The sequence below is a fragment of the Callithrix jacchus genome, chromosome 7 (genome assembly GCF_049354715.1).
Source record: "Callithrix jacchus isolate 240 chromosome 7, calJac240_pri, whole genome shotgun sequence".
Lineage (NCBI taxonomy): Eukaryota > Metazoa > Chordata > Mammalia > Primates > Cebidae > Callithrix > Callithrix jacchus.
The window spans coordinates 56,094,533-56,117,201 of record NC_133508.1 but is presented as its reverse complement, the minus strand read 5'-3'; the positions used below and the strand labels follow the sequence as shown (position 1 = coordinate 56,117,201).

The 22,669-nt window shown below is 40.0% G+C and overlaps 1 protein-coding gene across 50 annotated transcripts in view; it reads left to right on the top strand.

Annotated features, from left to right (window-relative positions):
• The window catches only part of UBR4 (ubiquitin protein ligase E3 component n-recognin 4), a 135,351-nt gene that overhangs the window by 5,763 nt on the left and 106,919 nt on the right, over positions 1 to 22,669 (top strand). For all 50 annotated transcript variants that reach the window (XM_078330570.1, XM_078330560.1, XM_078330554.1 and 47 more), the window contains exons 2-17: positions 2,211 to 2,308; positions 4,282 to 4,385; positions 5,081 to 5,210; positions 5,328 to 5,467; positions 5,950 to 6,052; positions 6,187 to 6,328; positions 6,746 to 6,870; positions 10,397 to 10,521; positions 11,426 to 11,485; positions 11,584 to 11,774; positions 16,770 to 16,869; positions 17,008 to 17,145; positions 18,212 to 18,329; positions 19,196 to 19,383; positions 20,347 to 20,506; positions 20,626 to 20,711. In XM_078330570.1, coding sequence (XP_078186696.1) covers positions 2,211 to 2,308; positions 4,282 to 4,385; positions 5,081 to 5,210; positions 5,328 to 5,467; positions 5,950 to 6,052; positions 6,187 to 6,328; positions 6,746 to 6,870; positions 10,397 to 10,521; positions 11,426 to 11,485; positions 11,584 to 11,774; positions 16,770 to 16,869; positions 17,008 to 17,145; positions 18,212 to 18,329; positions 19,196 to 19,383; positions 20,347 to 20,506; positions 20,626 to 20,711 — 2,008 coding nt within the window. The remainder of the gene's footprint in view (positions 1 to 2,210; positions 2,309 to 4,281; positions 4,386 to 5,080; positions 5,211 to 5,327; positions 5,468 to 5,949; positions 6,053 to 6,186; positions 6,329 to 6,745; positions 6,871 to 10,396; positions 10,522 to 11,425; positions 11,486 to 11,583; positions 11,775 to 16,769; positions 16,870 to 17,007; positions 17,146 to 18,211; positions 18,330 to 19,195; positions 19,384 to 20,346; positions 20,507 to 20,625; positions 20,712 to 22,669) is intronic.

Sequence of the window (22,669 nt, the reverse complement as noted above, 5' to 3'; positions counted from 1 at the left end):
AGATAACAATAGGATGACATTGAACCGGGCAATTAGATGAGTTAACGCCTATTTTTTTTTTTGATATGCTTCATTAGCAGAATGGGTATGGAAGCAGTGGACTAAGTCCATCCATTGGGTGGGCAGTTTTTCTCTTAGATTTGGTAAACCTGTTCATCTGGAAAAAGTCAGGGAAGCAACTCTGAACTTTGGAAATAAAGCAGGGAAGGTAAATAAACCGAGTAAATAACATCAAATTACAGAATGGGAAAGCTTTAGAGCAATGAATAAGAAACCATAAGGCTGGAAGTGAAGGAAAAGCTAAGTATATGAGGTAGAAACGGGGATTTAGTAGGGAGTTTTCTGCTGTCCATGTGAGCCTTAAAACTGTTTAGTCACCGGGAACTTTTGAATGCTGCTTGTTGTTGAAAGGTTTTTGTTTCCTCCTGTTTGTACCCTGACAAATGGAAAATGACCCTCAGTGGGCAGGAGGATCCTTGCACACATCATGTATGCTCCATAAATATTTTTTCTTGGTGAAGGAGTCATTCTAAGTTAGGGACTCATCTTTGATACTAACCATTTATCCTTGATAGATCTCCAAATAGCAAAGTGCTTGCAATGCCAGTTATTTGAGGTGATTTATCATTGACATTGGCCCCTTCCAAATAGTGACTTGTCCTTCTGGCTCATGTGTTCATTTGGCAGGTAGATAGTCTTACGGGCCGTGAATGGAGTGTTCACTCTGTTTATGTTTCCCTTCTTAGGTTGATACTTTTTTTTTTTTTTTTTTTTTTGAGTTGGTGTCTCACTCTTTTGCCCAGGCTGGAGTACAGTGGCACAATCTCTGCTTACTGCAACCTCTGCCTCTCGGATTCAGGCCATTATTGTGTCTCAGCCTCCTCAGTAGCTGAGACCACAGGTGGTGCCTCCACACCTGGCTAATTTTCTCGGGTTCAGGCCATTCTTGTGTCTCAGCCTCCTCAGTAGCTGAGACCACAGGTGGGTGCTGCCACACCTGGCTAATTTTTGTATTTTTAATAGAGACAAGGTTTCAGCGTATTGGCCAGGCTGGTCTCGAACTCCTGACCTCAGGTGATCCACCTCCCTCAGCCTCCCAAAGTTCTGGGATTAGTTGAGCCACTGGTTGCAGTGTGCCCCACGATAGATTGATACTTCTTGCTGGGGATTGACTCACTAAGGAAACTATTCAGCCACATTGTTGTTCTTTCCATTTAATAAGATACATTTTAGTCTCGCTTCACCTTCATGTGTCATTAGTTGTGGATTAGCACCTGATTTGATAGAGAGAATGACTTTAAATGTATCCAACTGTTGGGCTCTAGATTTTTTTCAGAAGAGGGCATTTCCCCAGCTAAGGATAAGGGATATGGTTAAAAAAGAACAAAATCACTGACTCTGTTGTGATCTTACTTTAGTCTACAGTCAGTGGGATGGGGTAGGGGATGACTCTGGTACCCAGTGAATTTTGGATTTTAGCACTGATCATATGACTTCTTACCTGGAATTGTTGACTCCTTTTAAATACTGCATTATGGGCCAGCCTTATTTGGTCTGAAAATTGGTTACTTTAATCTGTATTTCCACTAACAGTATATTGACTACTCTGGTTTGCTCCTTTTTGACCATCAGTAATAAAGGCATATTAGCGATTGGTCCTTGCCAGTCAGTAATATAGAACTAGTTGATATCCTCTTATGTCTTTACTTGCATTTCATTAGTTCTGCTTGAGTTTAAAAATGTTTTCTGTTTGTTAGTCTCTGCTTCTTACTAAGCCTGATGACCTTGAATGAGATATTTAATTTTAATTCTCTGTGCTTCACTTTCCCAATCTTTTTTTGAGAGTGTTGCCGTATTGCCCAGCCTGGAGTGCAGTGGTGCAATCTTGGCTCACTGCAGTCTCCACCTCCTGGGTTCAAGCAATTCTGCCTCAGCCTCCTGAGGAGCTGAGACTATAGGCACATTCCACCATGCCTGGCTAATATTTGTATTTTTAGTGGAGATGGGTTTTCACCATGTTGGCCAAGCTGGTCTTAAACTCCTGACCTCACGTGATTCAACTGCCTTGTCTTTCCCAATCTTGAATGGGAATAGGATGATGATACTACCTACCAGGTTGTAAGGATTAAATAATGTAATATCCATAAAGGGGTATCTGGCACATAGTAAGTGCTAAGTAGATGCTGGCTGAATGATTATTATTTTTGCAGTGAATCAGAAATCCTGCACCATGAGAAGCAGTACGAGCCATTCTACTCATCTTTTGTTGCACTTTCCACACACTATATTACAACAGTTTGCAGTCTCAGTAAGTATTCCACTCTTGTCACTCCCTTCTGAGGGCTTGTGAATAGGGGGATTGTTTATCCTCTCGATAGAGTATCTGAAAAGTTGTTAATGAAATCTAGGTTTTAGCACTCCTAAGCCGGTCACCCAAAAGTGGAGACGACTGTTAGCCAGGATGAGGCTCCAGAGGTTCCCTTATCTAGGCTAACCAAGTGGAATTTTAAAACTGCTTGTCCAAGACAAGCAGTTATGAGACTACCTTTTCTCATACCTCGGGTTATGAGACTACCTTTTCATATACCTGCTTTATAACTATTAAGTCAACTTCCTTTCTTCTTAATTCAAAGCATTTTATTGATTTCTCATGTAATTACTGGTGTGTTAATTCTTCTTGAGGGGAAGGAATGGTGGATACCATCTGGAGTTAGCAGCCACTAACCAAGGCTCTATTTCTTGTTTGATTTTGGTAAGGATGTGAATTCTCCTTTGTGTTCTCTGATATATGAAGGGGTTTCAACTTGAGATCTCCATTTCCTTCATTTTTTTACCCCCAAAATGGCTAAGCCGTACTTTACATTTCTGAATTTTTACATTTTCTAAAAATCCTAATTCAAATAGTTCTGAAGAATTCTAGTTATTTTAATTTTGTTTTTTTAGAGACAGAGTCTTGCTCTGTCACCCAGGCTGAAGTACAGTGTGTGATTATAGCTCACTGCAGCCTTGAACTCCTGGGCTCTAGTGATTCTCCTCAGTCCTAGCTGGGACTACAGGTGCAAGCCACCATGTCCAGTTAATATTTTAATTTTTTGTAGAGACAGAGTCTCCCTGTTGCCTAGACTGGTCTGGAACTTCTGGGCTCAAGCAGTACTCTTACTTTGGCCTCCCAAAGTGCTGAGATTACAGGCAGGAGCCACCATATTTGTTTATTGGAATAGTTTACTAAGCAAGTAAACTGAAAGGAAACTGTAGAGTTGCTGAGTAATCCTTCAGTGTCTATCCAATACTGTTTATTACAGGCACTGGCTACTGGTGGAAGAATCAAGTTTAGCTTGGAGAAACTTTATATAAGGAAGCCATTTTATTGTTTTAAATTATGCCAAAAGATTTTATTCATTTATTTTATTTATTTGGAGATTGGGTTATGAGACTACCTTTTCATATTTTTGGTAGAGATGGGTGGGGTTTTGCCATGTTGGCCCAAGCTGGTCTCGAACTCCTGTGCTCAAGTGATCCACCCGCCTCAGCCTCCCGAAGTGCTGGGATTAAAAGTGTGAGCCTCTATACCTGACCAGGACTTTATTTTAGAATCCATAGAAAGGAGTAGTAGTATTGTTTAGTGCATGTTTGTCCAACTCACTGCCTGAGGGCCACAGGTGGCCCAGGATGGCTTTGAATTTGTCCCAACACAAATTCATGAACTTTCCTAAAACCTTATGAGCATTATGAGGTTTTTTTTTTTTTTTGCCTTAAAAAAAAAAAAACAAAACTCATCAGCTATCATTACTGTTAGTATATTTTATGTGTGGCCCAAGACAATTCTTCCAGTGCAGCCCAGGGAAGCCAAAAGATTTCACATTGCTGGTTTAGTGGTTAAGAGCATAAACTCTAGAGGCTGACTGCCTGGACTTAAATCTAGCTGTGTGACTTTGGTTAGGGCATTTAGTTAGCTCATCTGTTACAAATGGACAGGGGATAATACGAATATTTGTTCATAGAACTGGTTAAGAATTAAATGAGTTAATACATTTGAAGGGCTTGGCACTGGTGTGATGTAAGTATTTCCTATTAAAATTATCCTAATTTTTAGTAAATATGAGATAAACTGATCTGATAGTTATTGATGTCAAAATGCCTTTGTTTGCCCCTTGGGTTTTTGGCTCTGAATAATTGTTCTGATATTGGGAATGTTGGATATAGAGCTCAATACTTATTTTGCTTGATTTAATAACCAAGGCTGAGCAGTCTGAAATTGAGTAATGTTTATTACTTTCTCAGTTCCCCGGAACCAACTTCAGTCAGTGGCAGCAGCCTGTAAAGTTCTAATTGAGTTTTCTCTCCTGCGTCTGGAGAATCCAGATGAGGCTTGTGCTGTGTCCCAGGTGAGAGTGATGGGCCCATTTCTTGCCCTTATTCTGAAGCAGTATTGTGACTGTCTAGTGGAATAGAGCAGAGGTCAGTGAACTTTTTCTGTAATAAGCGAGATAGGAAATCATTTGCAGGCCATATGTTATCTATTGCAGCTAGTTAACTGCCTTTTAGTGTGAAAGCAACTTGATATTACTATGTAAATGATGAACATGGCTGTGTTCCAGTAAACTTTATTTACAAATACAGGCAGTGGGTGAATTGGAACTGTAGTTTGCCAGCCTCTGGTACATGGGGTTACAGAGTCTTCTCAAGGATTGCAAATTACATACCTACAGGGGCCAGGTAGTAACAGAAAATGAGCAAAGTATGCTAGTTGAGAAGATTGTAGCCCCAACTAAAGGGGCCAGCCCTCTTTGGCTGTAGCTCATTACTGCCCTGCAGGAATGGAGGTGCAAGGTTGCTATATTGTGAATTGTTTGAGAGTGAGAAGTTTGGATTTGCATGTGAATCTTTTCATTCACTTCAAATTTTAAAAAAAACACTGTGAGAATAATAAGACAAATCTGCCAGCTAGGTATGGTCTAAGGACATCAGCTTGCAGTCTTTGCTTCAGTGTTTATATGAACCTAAATTTGGCCCTGTGCCAGTTAGAATTCCCCAGAGTAGAATTTTCTGAAAGATATATTTGCATTTGTTTTCTTTTCAGAAACACTTGATTCTCCTAATCAAGGGCCTGTGCACTGGCTGTAGCCGACTAGATAGAACTGAAATTATCACATTTACAGCAATGATGAAATCCGCCAAGCTGCCCCAAACAGTGAAGACACTTTCAGATGGTGGGTGTTCCTTCCACAGACCTGATGATGTGGCCACCTCTGTGGCACCTTTTCTATGGTACCTTTGCCTTCTAGTGGCACTTTCCTTAGCCCTTTTTTTGATTTTGTATTTTACAGTGGAAGATCAGAAAGAGCTGGCCTCACCAGTAAGTCCTGAGTTGAGGCAAAAGGAGGTACAGATGAATTTTTTGAACCAGCTGACCTCAGTTTTTAACCCTAGAACTGTAGCATCACAACCTATCAGTCAACAGACTCTGGTGAGTTTCTTTAGTCAAATGTCTTCTTCTCTGTGGGATTTCTTACGATGATAACATTAGGGGAGAAAAAGTAATGTGTTTTATGTCTGATATAAAATGATATACATGTCTGTGGGACAGAACAAATTGAGGAATACAAAATAAAACAAGAAAAATTCGCCGTAACTCCTTCTGTCCACAGTTATTACTGTTTTGATGACTATTCTAGGGTTCCCTCAAAGCACATAAACAAATGTAAGGTATATGTACAGTTTGCCACATAAAGGCATCACTCCATACTAGTTATAGAACATTATTTTAAAGCTGCATATTTTTTTCCCTCCTCTTGGGAGTGTAACCTATATTTTCTCCAACATTAGTAAGGAATTTTCCCTTTGTTAACTGGGAAGCCTGGAGAGTATCCATGCAGCTACTGCTCACTATTGATGGTTGATTTGGTGAAGAGATAATAGCGTCTTGATAGGCCCTATGTTTCTTTTCAGGTGGAAGGAGAAAATGATGAGCAGTCATCTACAGATCAAGCCTCAGCTATCAAAACCAAGAATGTGTTCATAGCTCAGAATGTGGCTAGTCTTCAAGAGCTTGGTGAGAGTCCCAGCTGTTGTCAGAAAGCTGATTTCTAGGCTGTCAGAAATTCCTAAGTGTGCTTCTGTCATGTGGAGAACTATCAAGCATGAGACAAAGGCCTGTTTGTAAGGTCATGGTTTTCATTCATTTAGGTGGCTCAGAGAAGCTACTGCGTGTGTGTTTGAACCTGCCATATTTTCTACGCTATATCAATCGGTTTCAAGATGCAGTGTTAGCTAATTCCTTCTTCATAATGCCTGCAACAGTAGCAGATGCCACTGCTGTTCGTAATGGGTAAGTTGCTTCATGGTGCACATGCTTTACTTTTTTGTTATTGTTTTGTTTTGTTTTGAGACAGGGTCTTGTTCTGTCACTCAGGCTGGAGTGTAGTGGTGCAATCTCAGCTCACTGTAACCTCTGTCTTCTGGGCTTAAGCAATTCTACCACTTCAGCCTTCTGAGGAGCTGGAACTATAGGCATACAGCATCATGCCTGGTTAATTTTTGTTTTTTTCGTACAGTTGGGGTTTTGCCATATTACCCAGGCTGGTCTTGAACTCCTGGGCTCAAGCAGTCCTCCCGCCTTGGCCTCCTAAGTGTTGGGATTATAGGCGTGAGCCTCTGTCGGGCCCATGCTGATAATTTCTTTAACTGTCACATTATAGAAGGGAATGATTCTAAGAGACATTTGTTGATCTCTGTTATGTTCCAGCTTTCATTCACTGGTGATTGATGTAACTATGGCATTGGATACCCTTTCTTTACCTGTGTTGGAACCTCTCAATCCTTCTCGTCTACAAGATGTGACAGTCCTCAGCCTAAGTTGTCTATATGCAGGTGAGAAGTTATTATATCTGGTGTCATTTTCTCAGTCAAGCACAGATAACGCTTTCAGGAAACCATGAAAATCCTTCTGAATACTCTACTCATCCCCCTTTGCTCTACTTGCTCCCTTTCCTCAAGGATCATCTAACATCGCATCAAGGTGAAATGAGGTCTCAATAGGAATCTTTGTAAACGATCATGTTGTTTCACTGCTGCCATTGTGTTATAGGCATATTTGATTTTATAGTATGTGCAGATATTAAGTATTTACTATATAAAAAGGAAAGTGCCAAAGACTGTTGGGATATTGAAATGAACTATGTGTAGTCTCTGCCCTCAAGGAGCCTTATCACAGCAGCAAAGAACACATAGGGCTAAATAGTATAGTTATAAAACAGGATGATAAACGCAATAAGAGAAATATAGAATATTTTGGGTACGCAAAGAAGAGGGGGATTGAGTCTTGCTGTGAGGTCAGGTTTGAAGAAGGCTTTGTGGAACAGGTGGTATCTGTTTATGTTGATAAATGCAAAGAATGATATTCTTTAAGCTTCCATAAAATCCCCTTTCTTCCTGTTGATCTTACTGCCTTTGAAGCAGGGCCTGATACCTGGTGTTTACTCTCTTTTAAGTTATTGTTAAAAGGACTTTATAGTCCAGGTCACTTGTCCTTGGCTTTAAGTTCCAAGACATATCATATCTCTAGTATGTCTTAGAAGTTACAGCAATTTCAGAAGTTTTGCAGGTGAGGATTTGAGTAGATTGTCTTGGAAACGTGACCTTGGGAACACCATGAAATTGCGGAGGTTGATCTCCCTACATTCTCTGAACAGTTTTAATTTGAACATCTATGTGTGATTAGGAATATAAAGATAGAGGCATCTCTGCCTTCAAGGACTTTACTGTCTTTTAGAGGATATTAGTAAATTACTTTTGTAAGTAAAGAAACTGAGTGAGAGATGAGAAAATGCTTTGGAAGTTTAGAGGAGGGAGAGCTCACTTTCAGTTGAGAAAGGCAGTAATCATGGAGGAGTTCTGATGTTGATTCTTAAGTCAGGTAGGATCTTGGCTTGACTATTTCTAGGCAGAGGCAAAAGCAGACAAAAAGTATCCAAGAGTTTGGGGGAATATACTGCTATACTGCATACGTGTGTGTGTGTGTAAGTGAGTCTGTAGGTTTTATGGCTGTTCGTGGGTGTTGTATAATTGGACAGAAAGTAAGACTCAATTAGAGATGCAGATGAAGTCATTTGGACCATATCCTATAGATAGTAGAGACCATTAAAGATTCTGAGCTGTGAGAGGATCTGAGGTATATTTTAGGAAGAATATTCAGGCAGTAGTGTACAAGGTATTTTGGTGTGGGGAAATGTTGGAGGCAGGGAAATTTCTTAGGAGGAATTTGCAGTCATTCAGGCAGTATACATTTAGGGCCTCAGCCAGGTCAGCAGCACTAAGAGTAGAAACTTAAGGATGCATGTGAGAATATGTTCTCTCGTGACTAATTTCCAGTTTTGAGCTTCCTTGTGCTCTACCCTTGATTTTGCATTTTTAAATTTGGGGTTTATTTAATTTTGTTTCCATGGAATTTCATAACCCTCACGTGGATCTCAGTGTACTCAGTAAGTGATTAAAGTCAGTAAGGACGAGAGATTCTTTAAAGATTCATAGTTAGATTAAAGATCCCAAAGCTGGTTTGTTAAAATTTGATCACTTGGGATTTGATTTAAGGAAAGAGATTTGGCTATGATGTCTTTGAGAAATTCTAGGTATGGGATTTTTTTTTCATAATCTTAAAATTTATTTTAATTTTTTGAAATTATTAGATTTTATTATTTATTTATTTATTTGAGAAATATGGTCTTGCTATGTTGCCCAGGCTGGATTTGAACTCCTAGGCTCAAGTGATGCTCTCCCTTCAGCCTCTTGAGTCCACTGTGCCTGGCTCTAGATTTTAGTTTTAATTTATTTGTTTTTTTTTTTTGAGATGGAGTTTCACTCTTGTTACCCAGTCTGGAATGCAATGGCGCAATCTCGGCTCATTGCAATCTCCACCTCCTGGGTTCAGGCAATTCTCCTGCCTCAGCCTCCTGAGTAGCTGGGATTACAGGCACGTGCCACCATGCCCAGCTAATTTTTTGTATTTTTAGTAGACATGGAGTTTCACTATGTTGACCAGGATGGTCTCGATCTCTTGACCTCGTGATCCACCCGCCTCGGCCTCCCAAAGTGCTGGGATTACAGGCTTGAGCCACTGCGCCCAGCTTAATTTGTTAATTAATTTTTTTTTTAGATGAAATTTCACTCTTTTGCCCAGGCTGGAGTGCAGTGGCATGATCTCTTGGGATTTGATCATTGCAACCTCTGTTCCTGCCAGGTTCAAACAATTCTCCTGCTTCAGCCTCTCGAGTAGCTGGGATTATAGGCGCCTGCCACCACACCTGGCTATATTTTGTATTTTTAGTAGAGGCAGGGTTTTGCCATGTTGGCGAGGCTGGTGTTGAACTCCTGACCTCAGGTGATCCAGCCACCTTGGCCTCCCAAAGTGCTAGGATTACAGGCATGAGCCACCATGCCTGGCCCATTTATTTTTATTACCTTTTTTTTTTAGAGACAGAATCTAAGTGTTTCAGCCAAGTGGGAGTGTAGTGGACCAATTATAACTCACTGTAGCCTCAAACCCCTGGGTGCAAACGATCCTTCCACGTCAACTACCTGAGTAACTAGAACTAGAGGCATGCGCCACCACATCTGGCTTAGATTTTAATTTTAAAGCAGTTTTAGATTTATAGAGTTACCGTATACTCCCTCTCCCCTGTAGCTAGTTTCTCTTATCAGTAATACTTTTAATTAATGTGGTATATTTATTAATGATGAACCATTATTGAGATGTTATTAACTAAAGTCCATAGTTTACATTGGGGTTCCCTTTTTGTGTTTTACAGGTCTGTGGGTTTTGACAAATGTATAGTGTCATGTATCCATGATTGCCATATTGTACAATAGTTTCACTGCCCTAAAAATCCCCTTTGCTCCACCTATTCATTCCTTGCCCCATCCCTTGACTCCTGGTAACACCACTGATCTGTTTACTATCTTTAGTGTTTTACCTTTTCTACAGTGTCATGTAGTTGGGATCATACAATAAGCAAGATTTTCAGATTGGCTTCTTTCTGTTAGCAATAAGCATATAGGTTCCTCCGTGTCTTCCTATGGCTTAATAGTCCATTTCTTTTTATTGCTGAATTAATATTCCATTATATGGATATACCATAATTTATCTGTTCACCCGTTGAAGGACATTTGTGTGTATGTTGTGTGTGTGCGTGTGTGTGTAGTTTCTAGCTTATTTGAATAAATACCTAGGAGTCTGGTTGCTGAATTGTATGGTAAACCTATTTATTCTTGCTCTTAATGGTGTTTATTTTAAGCAGTCAAATCATGGAATTGCTTGTGGGTGGAATGTGCTTTTGTGTTTCAGCTTTGGTGGATTCTTGGGTGTACTCCATGGCTGAGACCTGTGCATCATCTTTTTCAGGTGTGAGTGTGGCCACCTGCATGGCCATCTTGCATGTGGGTAGTGCCCAACAAGTGCGGACAGGATCCACGAGCTCCAAAGAAGATGACTATGAAAGTGATGCAGCTACAATTGTCCAGAAATGTGTAAGCCAAAGATCTGGGGATAAGGGAACCTTGATTGTTCAAATGAGGGCGTATGGCCAGTTCCATGATAGAGGAAAGAATTTAGAGTATCTTCCACATTACTTTCGCTGGTAGTAGTAGGTCTAAGAGGTACGCATCCAGCTTGTTGATTTGGTATACTGGTTTTGCACGGGGGCTTCCCTGTCTCTGTTGCCTCTGTAGAACACACTTGAAAGATTAGCCATTAATTCAGCAGATATGTTTGAGGGCTTAATGTGTGTCAGTGTACTTTTAGGGGAATGCAGTAAACAGGAAAATTTTGGATTGTGATTAAGTGTGCTGAAATGATACATTATGATTGAAAGTGATCTGGGCCGGGTGTGTGGCTCCCGCCTGTAATCCTAGCACTTTGGGAGGCCGAGGTGGGTGGATCACCTGAAGTCAGGAGTTCAAAACCAGCACGGCCAGCATGGTGAAACCCTGTCTCTACTAAAAATACAAAAATTGGCCGGGCCTGGTGGCGCATACCTGTAATTCCAGGTACTTGGGAGGCTGAGGCAGGAGAATTGTCTGAGCCTGGGAGGTAGAGGTTGCAGTGAGCCAGTATCACACCATTGCACTCCAGCCTGAACAACAAGAGTGAAACTCTGTCTTAAAAATAGAAAAAGAAAAAAACAGTGATCTGATGTGGAGCTAGGCATGCTGCTTTTGATTGGGAGGAGGGGTGTCTTCTGAGACGGTGACACTTGATCCAAATGAAAAGAGGAAGTCAACTCCATGTGAAGGTCAAGGAAAGTGTGATGGAATGGTATCATTATAAGGGGATACTGAACTCTTCAAGTCAAATTGATATGGGTATGAGTTAGCATTTCTGATGAAATATGCCAGCTTGTTCAGATTTTTGTGTCTGTTTGGTACTGTACAGCTTGAAATCTATGACATGATTGGACAAGCAATCAGCAGTTCTCGCCGGGCTGGTGGGGAGGTAAGAAGCATATCTCTGTAGCATACTTCCTATCTTGTCCTCTCTGAGATGTGAATATCTCTGTGATTATATTTTTTATTTTGTGCTTTTTACAATAGCACTATCAGAATTTCCAGTTGCTCGGTGCTTGGTGCTTGTTAAACAGCCTTTTCCTCATACTGAACCTCAGTCCTACTGCGTTGGCTGATAAGGGGAAAGAGAAAGACCCGCTGGCTGCCCTCCGAGTCAGAGACATCCTTTCTCGTACTAAAGAGGGAGTGGGCTCTCCTAAACTGGGGCCTGGAAAAGGGTATGTGTCTACTTGATTATAACTTTTATTTTGTTGCCTTAATATATTATATTGACAAGGACCTCTTCATATCAATAGGAAAATTTGCCTTCCTACCTGGTTTGAATTTAAGAACTAAGACAATGATCATGATCTACTATCTCCACAGCATACCTTTGTGATTTTTAGAAAAGTCACTCATTCTCTTTGATCCTATTTCATCATCTATCAGAGGGAAAAAATATCCATGTAATGTGTATTTCAGGAATTTTATGAAGTTCAAATCAGAGAAAACATGTTTCTGTCTTGTAAAGCGGGCTTGTTTGACCTGGAGTTGGGTACTTGCATGTATAACCCATAAGATGGGAATATTATCAGAGCCCCCTGGTTTACTTCCTCCTATTGTTTTGATAAAATCTGGGAAATAATTCCTGCTTGCTAGGAAAGAAGAGATATGACCAATGTGCCGTTCAGGTTTCATTTTCTAAGCCCAGGTATTTCTGGATTTTATTTTTTATTCAATCTGTATCATATACTGCGTCCTATTGTAAGCATTGAGGATATAGCACTAAACAAAGTAATGTCTTTGTCTTTATGGAGTTTATTTTATGTCTGGAGAAACAGTGAACAAATCTTAACAAGTAGATTATAGATAGTCATATATAAATGTTGTGAAGAAAAAGATGTCAGAGTGAGGGGCCGGAGAGTCATAGGAGGTTTTATACTGTATTATATATTTATTTTTTAGACATTTTAATTTTATTTTATTTTGAGACAGAGTCTTGTTTTGTCGCCCAGGCTGGAGTGCAGTGGTGTGATCTTGGCTCACTGCAACCTCTGCCTCCTGGGTTCAAACAATTCTCTGCCTCCCAAGTAGCTGGGACTACAAGTGCGTGCCACCACACCTGGCTAATTTTTGTATTTTTAGTAGAAATGAGGTTTCACTGTATTGGTCAGGCTGGCCTTGAACTCCTGACCTCATGAGCCACTGTGCCTGGCCTACATTCTGTTTAATTTTAATTTAATTTAATTTTATTTTTTTGAGACAGAGTCTTACTCTGTTGCCCAGACTGGGGTGCAATGGCTTGATCATGGTGCACTGTATCCTCCACTTTCCAGGTTCAAGCAATTCTCATACCTCAGCCTCCCAAGTTGCTGGGATTACAGGTACACGCTACCACACCCGTCTAATTTTTGTGTTTTTAGTAGAGATGGGGTTTTACCAGGTTGGCCAGGCCAAGCTGGGTCTCAAACTCCTGGCCTCAAGTGATCTGCTCACCTCAGCCTCCCAGAGTGCTGGGATTATAGGTGTGAGCCACTGTACCCAGCCCAGGGCTATTATTTTAGTTAGGATGATCCAGAAAGGGCTTCAAAGACATGATGTATAGACCATATGTTAGGTGACAGAGAGACCCATGTAAATATTTGGCGTAGAATTGTTCAGGTTTGAGGTGGAAGTATGATTGACATTTCTGAGGATCAGCAAGGTCAGTGTGGCTAAAATAGAGAAACCAAGGGGGAGAGTGGTAGAAAATTAGGTCAGACAGGTAGCCAGTGGCCAGATCATCTAGGGCCAAGTGCAGTCAGTAACTGTTAGAGGGATTAAACATGGGAGAGATGTGACCTGATTTATTGGTGATCTGAGAATAGACTTCAGGGCATAAGACAAGAAGGAGGGAGAACAGTTAGCAGCTAATGTGTTATTCCAGATGAGAGATGAAGATGTCTTGGAATAGGGTGATATGGCAAAGACAGAGAAAAGAGGTTAATTTGGAATATGTTTGAAAGGTACAGCTGAAAGGATTTGCTGATGGCTTGCATATTGGGTGTGAAAAAGATGACCATGATTTTTTTGGCTTGAGCCACTGGGTTATATAATTTACTGATACAGGGAACACTTGTTTAGGAGTGGGTTGAGTGGGAGGAAAGGGAAGAAATAAAAATGTTATCTTGGCCATGCTGAGTGTCAGAGGACTATCAGACCTCTATGTGAGATGTTGAGTAAGCAGGTGGATATGTGAGTCTGGAGTTTAAGGAAGAGGTCACATCCTGGACCACATTAACAAATTACCCTCTGAGCATCTTCTCTGTCCCAGGCTCTGTGTTAGTTCTGGAGTGCTGTGATGAACATAAAAATGAATGTATTCTCAAGAGACATGAAGTAGATATTCATACAAATATATCTTTTTTTGTTTTTTCAGCAGAGTCTTGCTCTGTCACTCAGGCTGGAGTGTAGTGGTGCGATCTCAACTCACTGCAACCTCTGCCTCCCAAGTTCAAGCAATTCTTGTGCCTCAACCACCAAGTAGCTAGGATTACAGCGCCACCATGCCCAGCTAACTTTTTTGTATTTTTTCTTAGAGATGGGGTTTCGCCGTGTTGGCAAGGCTGGTATTGAACTCTTGGCCTCAAGTGATGTACCTGCCTCAGCCTCCCAAAGTGCTGGGATTACAGGCATGAGCCAACCTGCCCAGCCATGTCAAATTATATCTAAGAGAGTATTGGAATGGGGCGTTTGACCTGGCCAGGAACATCAGGGCAGGCTTCCCCAAAGAAATGCTAGTTAAGCTGAAAGCTGAAACAGGTATTGACATGGTAGGCAGCAGATACTAGGCAAAGTAAGGACGTAAGAGTGTTCCAGAGCAAACAATAGTTTTTTATTTTATGAGTGGCCATTTTCATTCTTGGCATTGCAAAGGGAAATGAAAGAATGCCAAGAAGCATATCCTTAGAAGTAACAGTTATGCTTTTGAAAGGGCTATTGTTTCTTCATATTTTAAACGAATGCATGTACGTTGTATAAGTGACAAGCCATACAGATGGGCATGAATAGGAAAGGTAAAAATGATCCCAAATTCTACCACTCAAATTGGTAAACATTCTTTCAGACATTTTTCTGTGCACATATAAAAAGTATGTAAGTTTACAGAAATGGGATCGGTGTATATGAAATACTGCAACATGTTTTCAGTGACACTATTAAAATGTCAGTTTTTAATGGCCAGTAGTATTCCATTATGTAAATATACCATAGTTGACAATGGTATAATTGTCAACTATTGTATATTACAATTGTCAACTACTGTATATTACTAATTCCCCTATTGCTAAGCACTTAGATTGTTCCAAACGTCTTGTTTTGAAAAATTTTGCTTTGATAACTTCCTGAAATATAAACTTTTGGGAAACTAATTGTCTTCTTGGGATGAATTCCCAAAAGTACAGTTGTTAGGACAAAGGGCTCACACATTTAAAAATTGGAAATGTTTTGTCAAACTAGTCTTTAGAAAAGTAACACTAATTTGCATTGACACCAACTGTGTGTTTATATGCCCATTTCTCCTTGCCCTCTTTGACATTGGGTATCATTACTCTTTATGTTTGCTTATTATCTTGGAGGAGGAAATGCTGTGCTATTTCCTGCATTTGTATTTCTTTGATTATTAGTGTGATTGTGTTTCATTTCATGTATTTATTGGTCATTTATGTTTTTTTGTGTGTGTGTGAACTACCTTATGTCCTTTGCCTTGGTTTTCTCTTTGGTATTTGTAATTTTCTTTTAATTTTTTATTTATTATTTTTACAGAGATAGATTCTCACTTTGTCTCCTAGGCTAGAGTGCAATGTTATAATCATTACTCACCATAACCTTGAACTTCTGGGCTCTGGTGATCCTCCCACCTCAGCCTCCTAAGTAGCTAGGACTACAGTCCTGCACCACCATGCCCAGCTAATTTTTAAAATTTTCTGTAGAGATGGGGTCTTTCTGTGTTGACCAGGCTGGTCATGCACTCTTGGCCTCAAGCAATCTTCCTGCCTTGGCCCCACAAAATGCTGGGATAAAGGTGTGAGCCACTGCATCTGACCTGTGTTTGTTCCTTTTTCTTTTTGATTTATATGAGCTTGCAAATTAGATACATTAACCCTTTGTTATGTGGACATTTTGAACAGGAGGAAAACTCTTCACTCAAATATAATTTTCTTTTCTATTTTTTTGTTTTTGAGACAAGAGACTTACTCTATTGGCCAGGTTGGAGTGCAGTAGTATGAATACATGAACACAGTTCACTGCAGCCTCCACCTCCTGGACTCCAGGTGATCCTTCTGCCTCAGCCTCTTGGGTAGCTGACACCACAGGTGTGCGCCACCATGCCTGGCTAAGTTTTTAATATTTTGTAGAGATGGGCGGGGTCTTGCCATCTTGCCCAGGTTGGTCTTAAACTTCTGGGCTCAAGTGATCCTCCCACCTTGGTCTCTCAAAGTGCTAGAATTATAGGCATGAACCATTGCTCCTGGCCTCTCTTTTTATTCCCTTAGATTTGTTTCCAGATATTTTATAGAACTTGGCCATTTTAACCTTTTTCTTTTCAAAATAATGATTCTTTAGAAGTTCAACCTATATTTAAAAGTCAGCATCTTTGCATGACCTGTTAGCTTTGAATTGATTGTTTAAATTCCAGAAATTTTTGGATTTGGGAGTTTCTTCTATGCCAGGAGGTTTTACTTACTTACTTTTTTATTTATTTGTCTTTTTGTTTTGAGACAGGGTCTTGTTCTATCCAGGTTGAAGTGCAGTGGCGCACCTCAGCCTCCAAAGTAGCTGGGGCCATAGGTACATGCCACCACGCCTGGCTAACTTTTTAATTTTTCTGTAAAGACAGGGTCTCCCTCCCTAGGTTGCCAGGCTGGTCTCAAATTTCTGGGCTCAAGTGATTCTCTCATCTCGGGCTCTAAAAGTGTTGAGATTTAAGGTGTGAGCCACCATGCCTAGCCTAGTCCAGGAGTTCTTAACCTGAAGCCTTGCAGATCCTTAGGCCCTCTGTGGATGGGGTTCAAGGAGATTGTGAGCTTCAGGAATTATTTACAGAAGTATGATGTATGTATAATTTATTTTCTGAAGAAAGGCCCACAGAGTCTCGAAGGGGTCTAAGACCCCAAAATGTCAAGATCTGTTTCGGAGGTTGTGATTTATTGTTAATTATTTTAAGCTTTGCATTTTCCTTTTTCTCTGTGTAGGCATCAGGGATTTGGGGTCCTCTCAGTAATATTGGCAAACCATGCCATCAAACTGCTAACGTCTCTCTTTCAAGACCTACAAGTGGAGGCCCTTCACAAGGTGAGGAGGTTATACTCATGGTAATCAGCATTTTGATTGCTGGATCCACTTCTGGCCAAGTTAGCTTGATCCATCAACTCAGGTTGTTTTTCTGGCTGAGTGGTATCATTAATTTCCCTTTGATATTGTTGCCTTCAGGGTTGGGAGACAGATGGTCCTCCTGCAGCCCTGAGCATTATGGCTCAGAGCACCTCCATACAGAGGATTCAACGGCTGATTGACTCTGTCCCACTGATGAACCTACTCTTGACGTTACTTTCAACTTCCTACAGAAAGGTGGGTGGGAGTCAAGCCACTGATAATTTGGAAGAATGTCATATAATTGTGTGTATATGTACATATATACATTTTATATGTATATATGTAATATATATTTTATATATATAAAATATGTGTAATATATATATAATATATATAATAGATATATATAAGACATATAAAATAGATATATAATATATATTATATATATGTGTAACCTATTATATATATACAATATATATATTGTATATATATATGTATACTATATATATATATGCTATATATATATTGTATATATATGTATACTATATATATATATATTGTGTGTGTATATATATATATATATATATATATATATATATATGTGTGTGTGTGTAACCTTCTCGAAATGAATAAGACTGACTATTCACCATGACCTTTATAGACCCAAAGTTGTGGTAATGGTGTTGAAGAAGAAATTGTTTTTTTGAGACAGAGTCTTGCTCCGTCACCCAGGCTGGAGTGCAGTGGTGCAATCTCGGCTCACTGCAGTTTCTGCGTCCCTGGTTCAAACAATTCTTCTCCCTCAGCCTCTTGAGTAGTGGGTCCTACAGGTGCATGCCACCACACCCAGCTAATTTTTTGTATTATTAGTAGAGGGGGTTTTACCATGTTGGCCAGGATGGTCTTGATCTCTTGACCTCATGATCCACTCGCCTTGGGCTCCCAAAGTGCTGGATTACAGGCATGAGCCACTGCACCTGGCCAGATGTGAGAATTCTTAACTGGTTGAATCTGTCCAAACATTTGAATCAGTTATTGATTATCAGTGTTGTGATACACATGGCTACGTGGTGGTTTGTGATGATGGGCATACTGAAGCAGAAGCATAGAGGACACTGTAGTAACACTGCATTTTTCAATTCTTGTCCACATCTCTGGTTAGTAGTGTTTTTGTGGGATAAAGTGATGAAAGTCCTTAAGGGAGCCATTAAGAGGCATACTTCTTGGATTTCGAAAAAAATAGTGAGTTATGGAGAAAGTTTTTATGCAGTGAATGAGATTAAGTAGGATAGCTCTGGTTTTGTAATTGTCATTTTCCTAGGCATGTGTCCTGCAGCGGCAGAGGAAAGGCTCCATGAGCAGTGATGCCAGTGCCTCTACTGACTCCAATACTTACTATGAGGATGATTTCAGTAGCACGGAGGAGGACAGCAGCCAAGGTAGAGACCACTTTTTTCTCTCTCCCCGAGATAAGCTATAGAGTGCAACAGGAGTGTTCTCAGCAGGTTCTTGTAGTTTCCTGAACAAACAAAAGCTTCCATTTTGTTTTCACTTGCTTAGCCTGGACCTTGGTTTTATGTGCACTCAAAGATGACATGTTATGTAAGAGCAAGTTGAGCTGTTGAGGAATGAATAATGGACACAAGTTTCAGCCAAGCCCAGGTTACTTTCCATTCCTTTTCCTCCAAAATCAGAAAACATCTCAATTGTTGCATATTTCTTCTTGTGTTGGATCATCTGGTGACCTCTGCTCTAAACTTTCTCAGTGAAACTCAAAAGGTCACAAGTGAGGTGTTGGGTTTGGATGTTGTCATAGGCGTAGTTTAGGGAAGCTTGAGTAGAGAAACTAATACTGTGGTAGTGAACACACTGGCATGCCCTGCCTTAGTTTGATGAGAGAGTGAATAAGGTAAGTACCTCAGATTCTTTCATAGTCAGGTTTGTGGGAGCAATGTGAAATACGGAGGGAGGTATGATTCTTACATCCTGTGATTTATGGTTGATAAGGCAAGTATAAATTTGCTCTTGAAAATGTTTTACCAGTAAAATAATGTGAAGTTGTTTCTCTTTCTTTGTTGGGCTCCTTAAAGAAAAAATAAATCAGTTTGATTGGGATATAATTAACATGCAGAAAGGCGCTCTTATTTTATGTATGCATTTAGGTGAGTTTTGACAAATATATGCAACCTTGTAACCACCATCACAATTGGGATATTCTTGTGTTCTTTTGACTTAAGCACTTTTAGGAAGCAGATGCACTAAAAGCATTTTTTTAAAATTTAGTTTTGTTACTTTCTCTATTCAGATGATGACAGCGAACCTATTTTGGGGCAATGGTTTGAGGAGACTATTTCTCCCAGTAAAGAGAAAGCAGCACCTCCGCCCCCTCCCCCACCTCCTCCACTGGAAAGCTCTCCTCGGGTTAAAAGCCCCAGTAAGCAGACCTCTGGTGAGAAGGGCAACATTTTGGCGAGTCGCAAAGATCCTGAGTTGGTAAGAGTAGGTTTTTAAGGTTTAGGGGAAGTGGACATGGTGGGCTAGGGGTATGAGAAGTAGATCATTTGAACTATTTTTAGGTTGAATAACTGTAATGTTTAAAGATATTTTCGCTTAGGACTTACATATCTTGATTAAGTTTCATTAAATAACTTGTATGACTGTTACTGTTTCTCTACTAGCTTTTAGAATTGATCAGAAGTAGGTTTGAAACTTACTTCTATCCCTTAATAGCTTTGTGACCTTGGGCAAGAATCTGAATTTTTTCCAGCCTTGGTTTTGTCTCCTATCATATGAGAGTGATTGTACCTGCATCTAAAGGTGTTGTGACATCTTAAAGATAGTCTATTTGTAAAGTGCTTAGCATAGGTCTGCTATAGCATAAGTGCCTGCTGTGGTTGAACTGTTGATTCAGCCAGTATTGATTATCTAGTAAGTGTCAGTCCCTGTTCTGATGATGTGAGTGAGTTAGATACAATTCTTGCCTTCATATAGCTTATAGTCTAGTCAAGGATGTGGACATAAAACATTTATACAATAATTCAATTTAATTTTAGTAGGGAAGTGAAGAGCCAGGAATTCTATATATGTGTGTGTAATAATCATTAATATAGGCTTCAGGATTGAATATATCAGTAATGAATTGAAGCTGGACAGAGGACCTTAGGAGAACAAAAGAATTGGGTCAGTCTAGTTGGAAATCCTGTTATAAAATGCACTATTTTATAACCTCTGTTGTATTAAACTGGAATACCACTTTGTGTAACTGGTAGAATTACATGGGAAAGACTCTCATAATTAAACTTAGGACCATGGTAAGTGATTTAAAATCTGATTCTTTAATTCATTGTGTTTATTGTATGAGAACTATCAGGATATTTTATTTTCTCTTTGTAATCAGTTTGTAGGAACGCTGGGCTTATGACCCTGATAAGAGCTGTTTTTGTGTGTTCCTTTCAGTTCTTAGGTCTGGCTTCCAACATTTTGAACTTCATCACCTCTTCCATGTTGAACTCTCGGAACAATTTTATCCGAAACTATCTGAGTGTGTCTCTTTCGGAACACCATATGGCCACCTTAGCCAGTATCATCAAGGAGGTGGACAAAGATGGACTTAAGGGTCAGTAGACAAGATATGTGCCCGGTGGATTTTTTTTCTCACAGAGTTTGGCTCTTGGCAGGGAGGTGTGGTGCATTCAATAACGACTTAAATAATTGGCTTTTCTACTTGTTTTCAAGGTTCATCAGATGAAGAGTTTGCTGCAGCTCTCTATCACTTCAACCACTCTCTGGTAACCTCTGACCTTCAGTCACCTAACCTGCAGGTTGGTGTGTGCTGTGACCATCTAGACAAGAGCTCATTACACCAGCTTCCACAGGCTGTAGCTCCAATTGTTTTTTTATTTGTTTGTTTTTTGAGATGGAGTCTTGCTCTGTCACCCAAGCTGGAGTGCAGTGACGTGATCTTGGCTTGCTGCAACCTCCGTCTCCTGGGTTCAATTCTTCTGCCTCAGCCTCCCAAGTGGCTGGGATTATAGGCACATGCCACCATATCTGGCTAATTTTTGTATTTTATGCAGAGACGGGGTTTCACAATGTTGGTCAGGCTAGTCTTGAACTCCTGTCCTCAAATGATCCACCTGCCTTGGCCTCCCAAAGTGCTGGGATTACAAGCGTGAACCACTGTGCCTGGTCTGTAGCTCCAATTGTTAAGGAACAGTTTGCCATTAAATCCCCTCCCTGGAAAGAGCACTGAGAGATGATTCTAGTATGTCCCTGTGTCTTATATTTAGGATCATTTCGAGAAAGAAAAAAATGTGGCCTTTATCCTAAGTCAGTAAGCTTAAAGAAAAGGAAAACCCACAAAAACAAACAGAAACTCCTGATGATTTTGTTAGCAGAAAAGTAGACAAATACACAAGCAGGCAGTTTATAAAAAAAGAATTATAAGTGGTCAATAAACAGAGGAAAAATGTTTAGCATCCTTAGTAATTGAAGAAAGACAAGTTAAACTTTGTGTTTTAAAAGAATCCGTCAAATTATAGGAGATAGGTGCTCTCATATAGATTTCTACTTGCAAACCCACCAGCAGAACAAAATCTAGGACATTGATTGTAAACTTCTAGTCTTACAGTTTTCTCCCCACTGAAGTAGCTGTTGTCTTGACTCCTAAATCTCAAGTTCCTGATGTCCTTAGTCATGTATTTATATATATGTGTATCTACATATATAATCCATATTGCATACATTTAAAAAAAGTTTTACAAATTGCTTGCAGTTTTTTTTTTTTTTTGAGACAGAGTCTCATTCCACCACCAGGCACCAGGCTGGAGTGCAATGGCATGACCTCAGCTCACTGCACCCTCCACCTCTCGGGTTCAAGCAATTCTCCTGCCTCAGCCTCCCGAGTAACTGGGACTACAGGCATGCACCACCACGCACAGCTAATTTTTTTGTATTTTTAGTAGAGACGGGGTTTCACCATGTTGGCCAGGATGGTCTCGATCTCTTGACCTCGTGATCTGCCCACCTCGGTCTCCCAAAGTGCTGGGATTACAGGCGTGAGCCACCCCGCCTGGCCTGCTTGTAGTTTTATAGCAAATGACATCAAGCTCTATGTAGTCTTTTCAGGCTCTTTTTTTCATATATTATGATATAGTATTATACTGCCAAGATTCATCTATGTTGTTATTTATTTCTGTAGTTCTTGTTTGGACTACTCTATGATATTCCACTATGTGTGTGACTCAGAACCACAGTGAGATACTACTTCACTTACATCCGTTACGTGTAAGTGAACAAATGTAATCCATCCATACAACGACTGTTACACAGCCTCCAGAAGGAAAGAAAGTCTGACTCATGCTATAATATGGATGAACCTTAAAGGCATAATACTAAATAAGTTAGTCACCAAAGCACAAGTACAGCCCTGTATGGTTCCACTTATGAGGGACTTAGGTAGTCAAATTCATAGAGACAGAGTGGTGGGGGAGGGAGGAGGGGAAAATGGGGACTTGGTGTTGAGTGTGTAAAGTGTTTCACTTGGGAAAGATGAAAACATTTTGGATGTGGATAGTAGTAAGGGTTGCAGAATAATGTGTATGTACTTAATGCCACAGAACTGTTTATGCAAAAATGGTTGAAATGGTAAATTTTATGTTATGATATTTTACCATACAAGACAAATAAAACAAAAATAGTGCTTGTTACCTAGTACTAGTAACTATTAAATGTTAAATGTCTTTATAATTGTATTATTATTTAATACTATTGCAGTCTC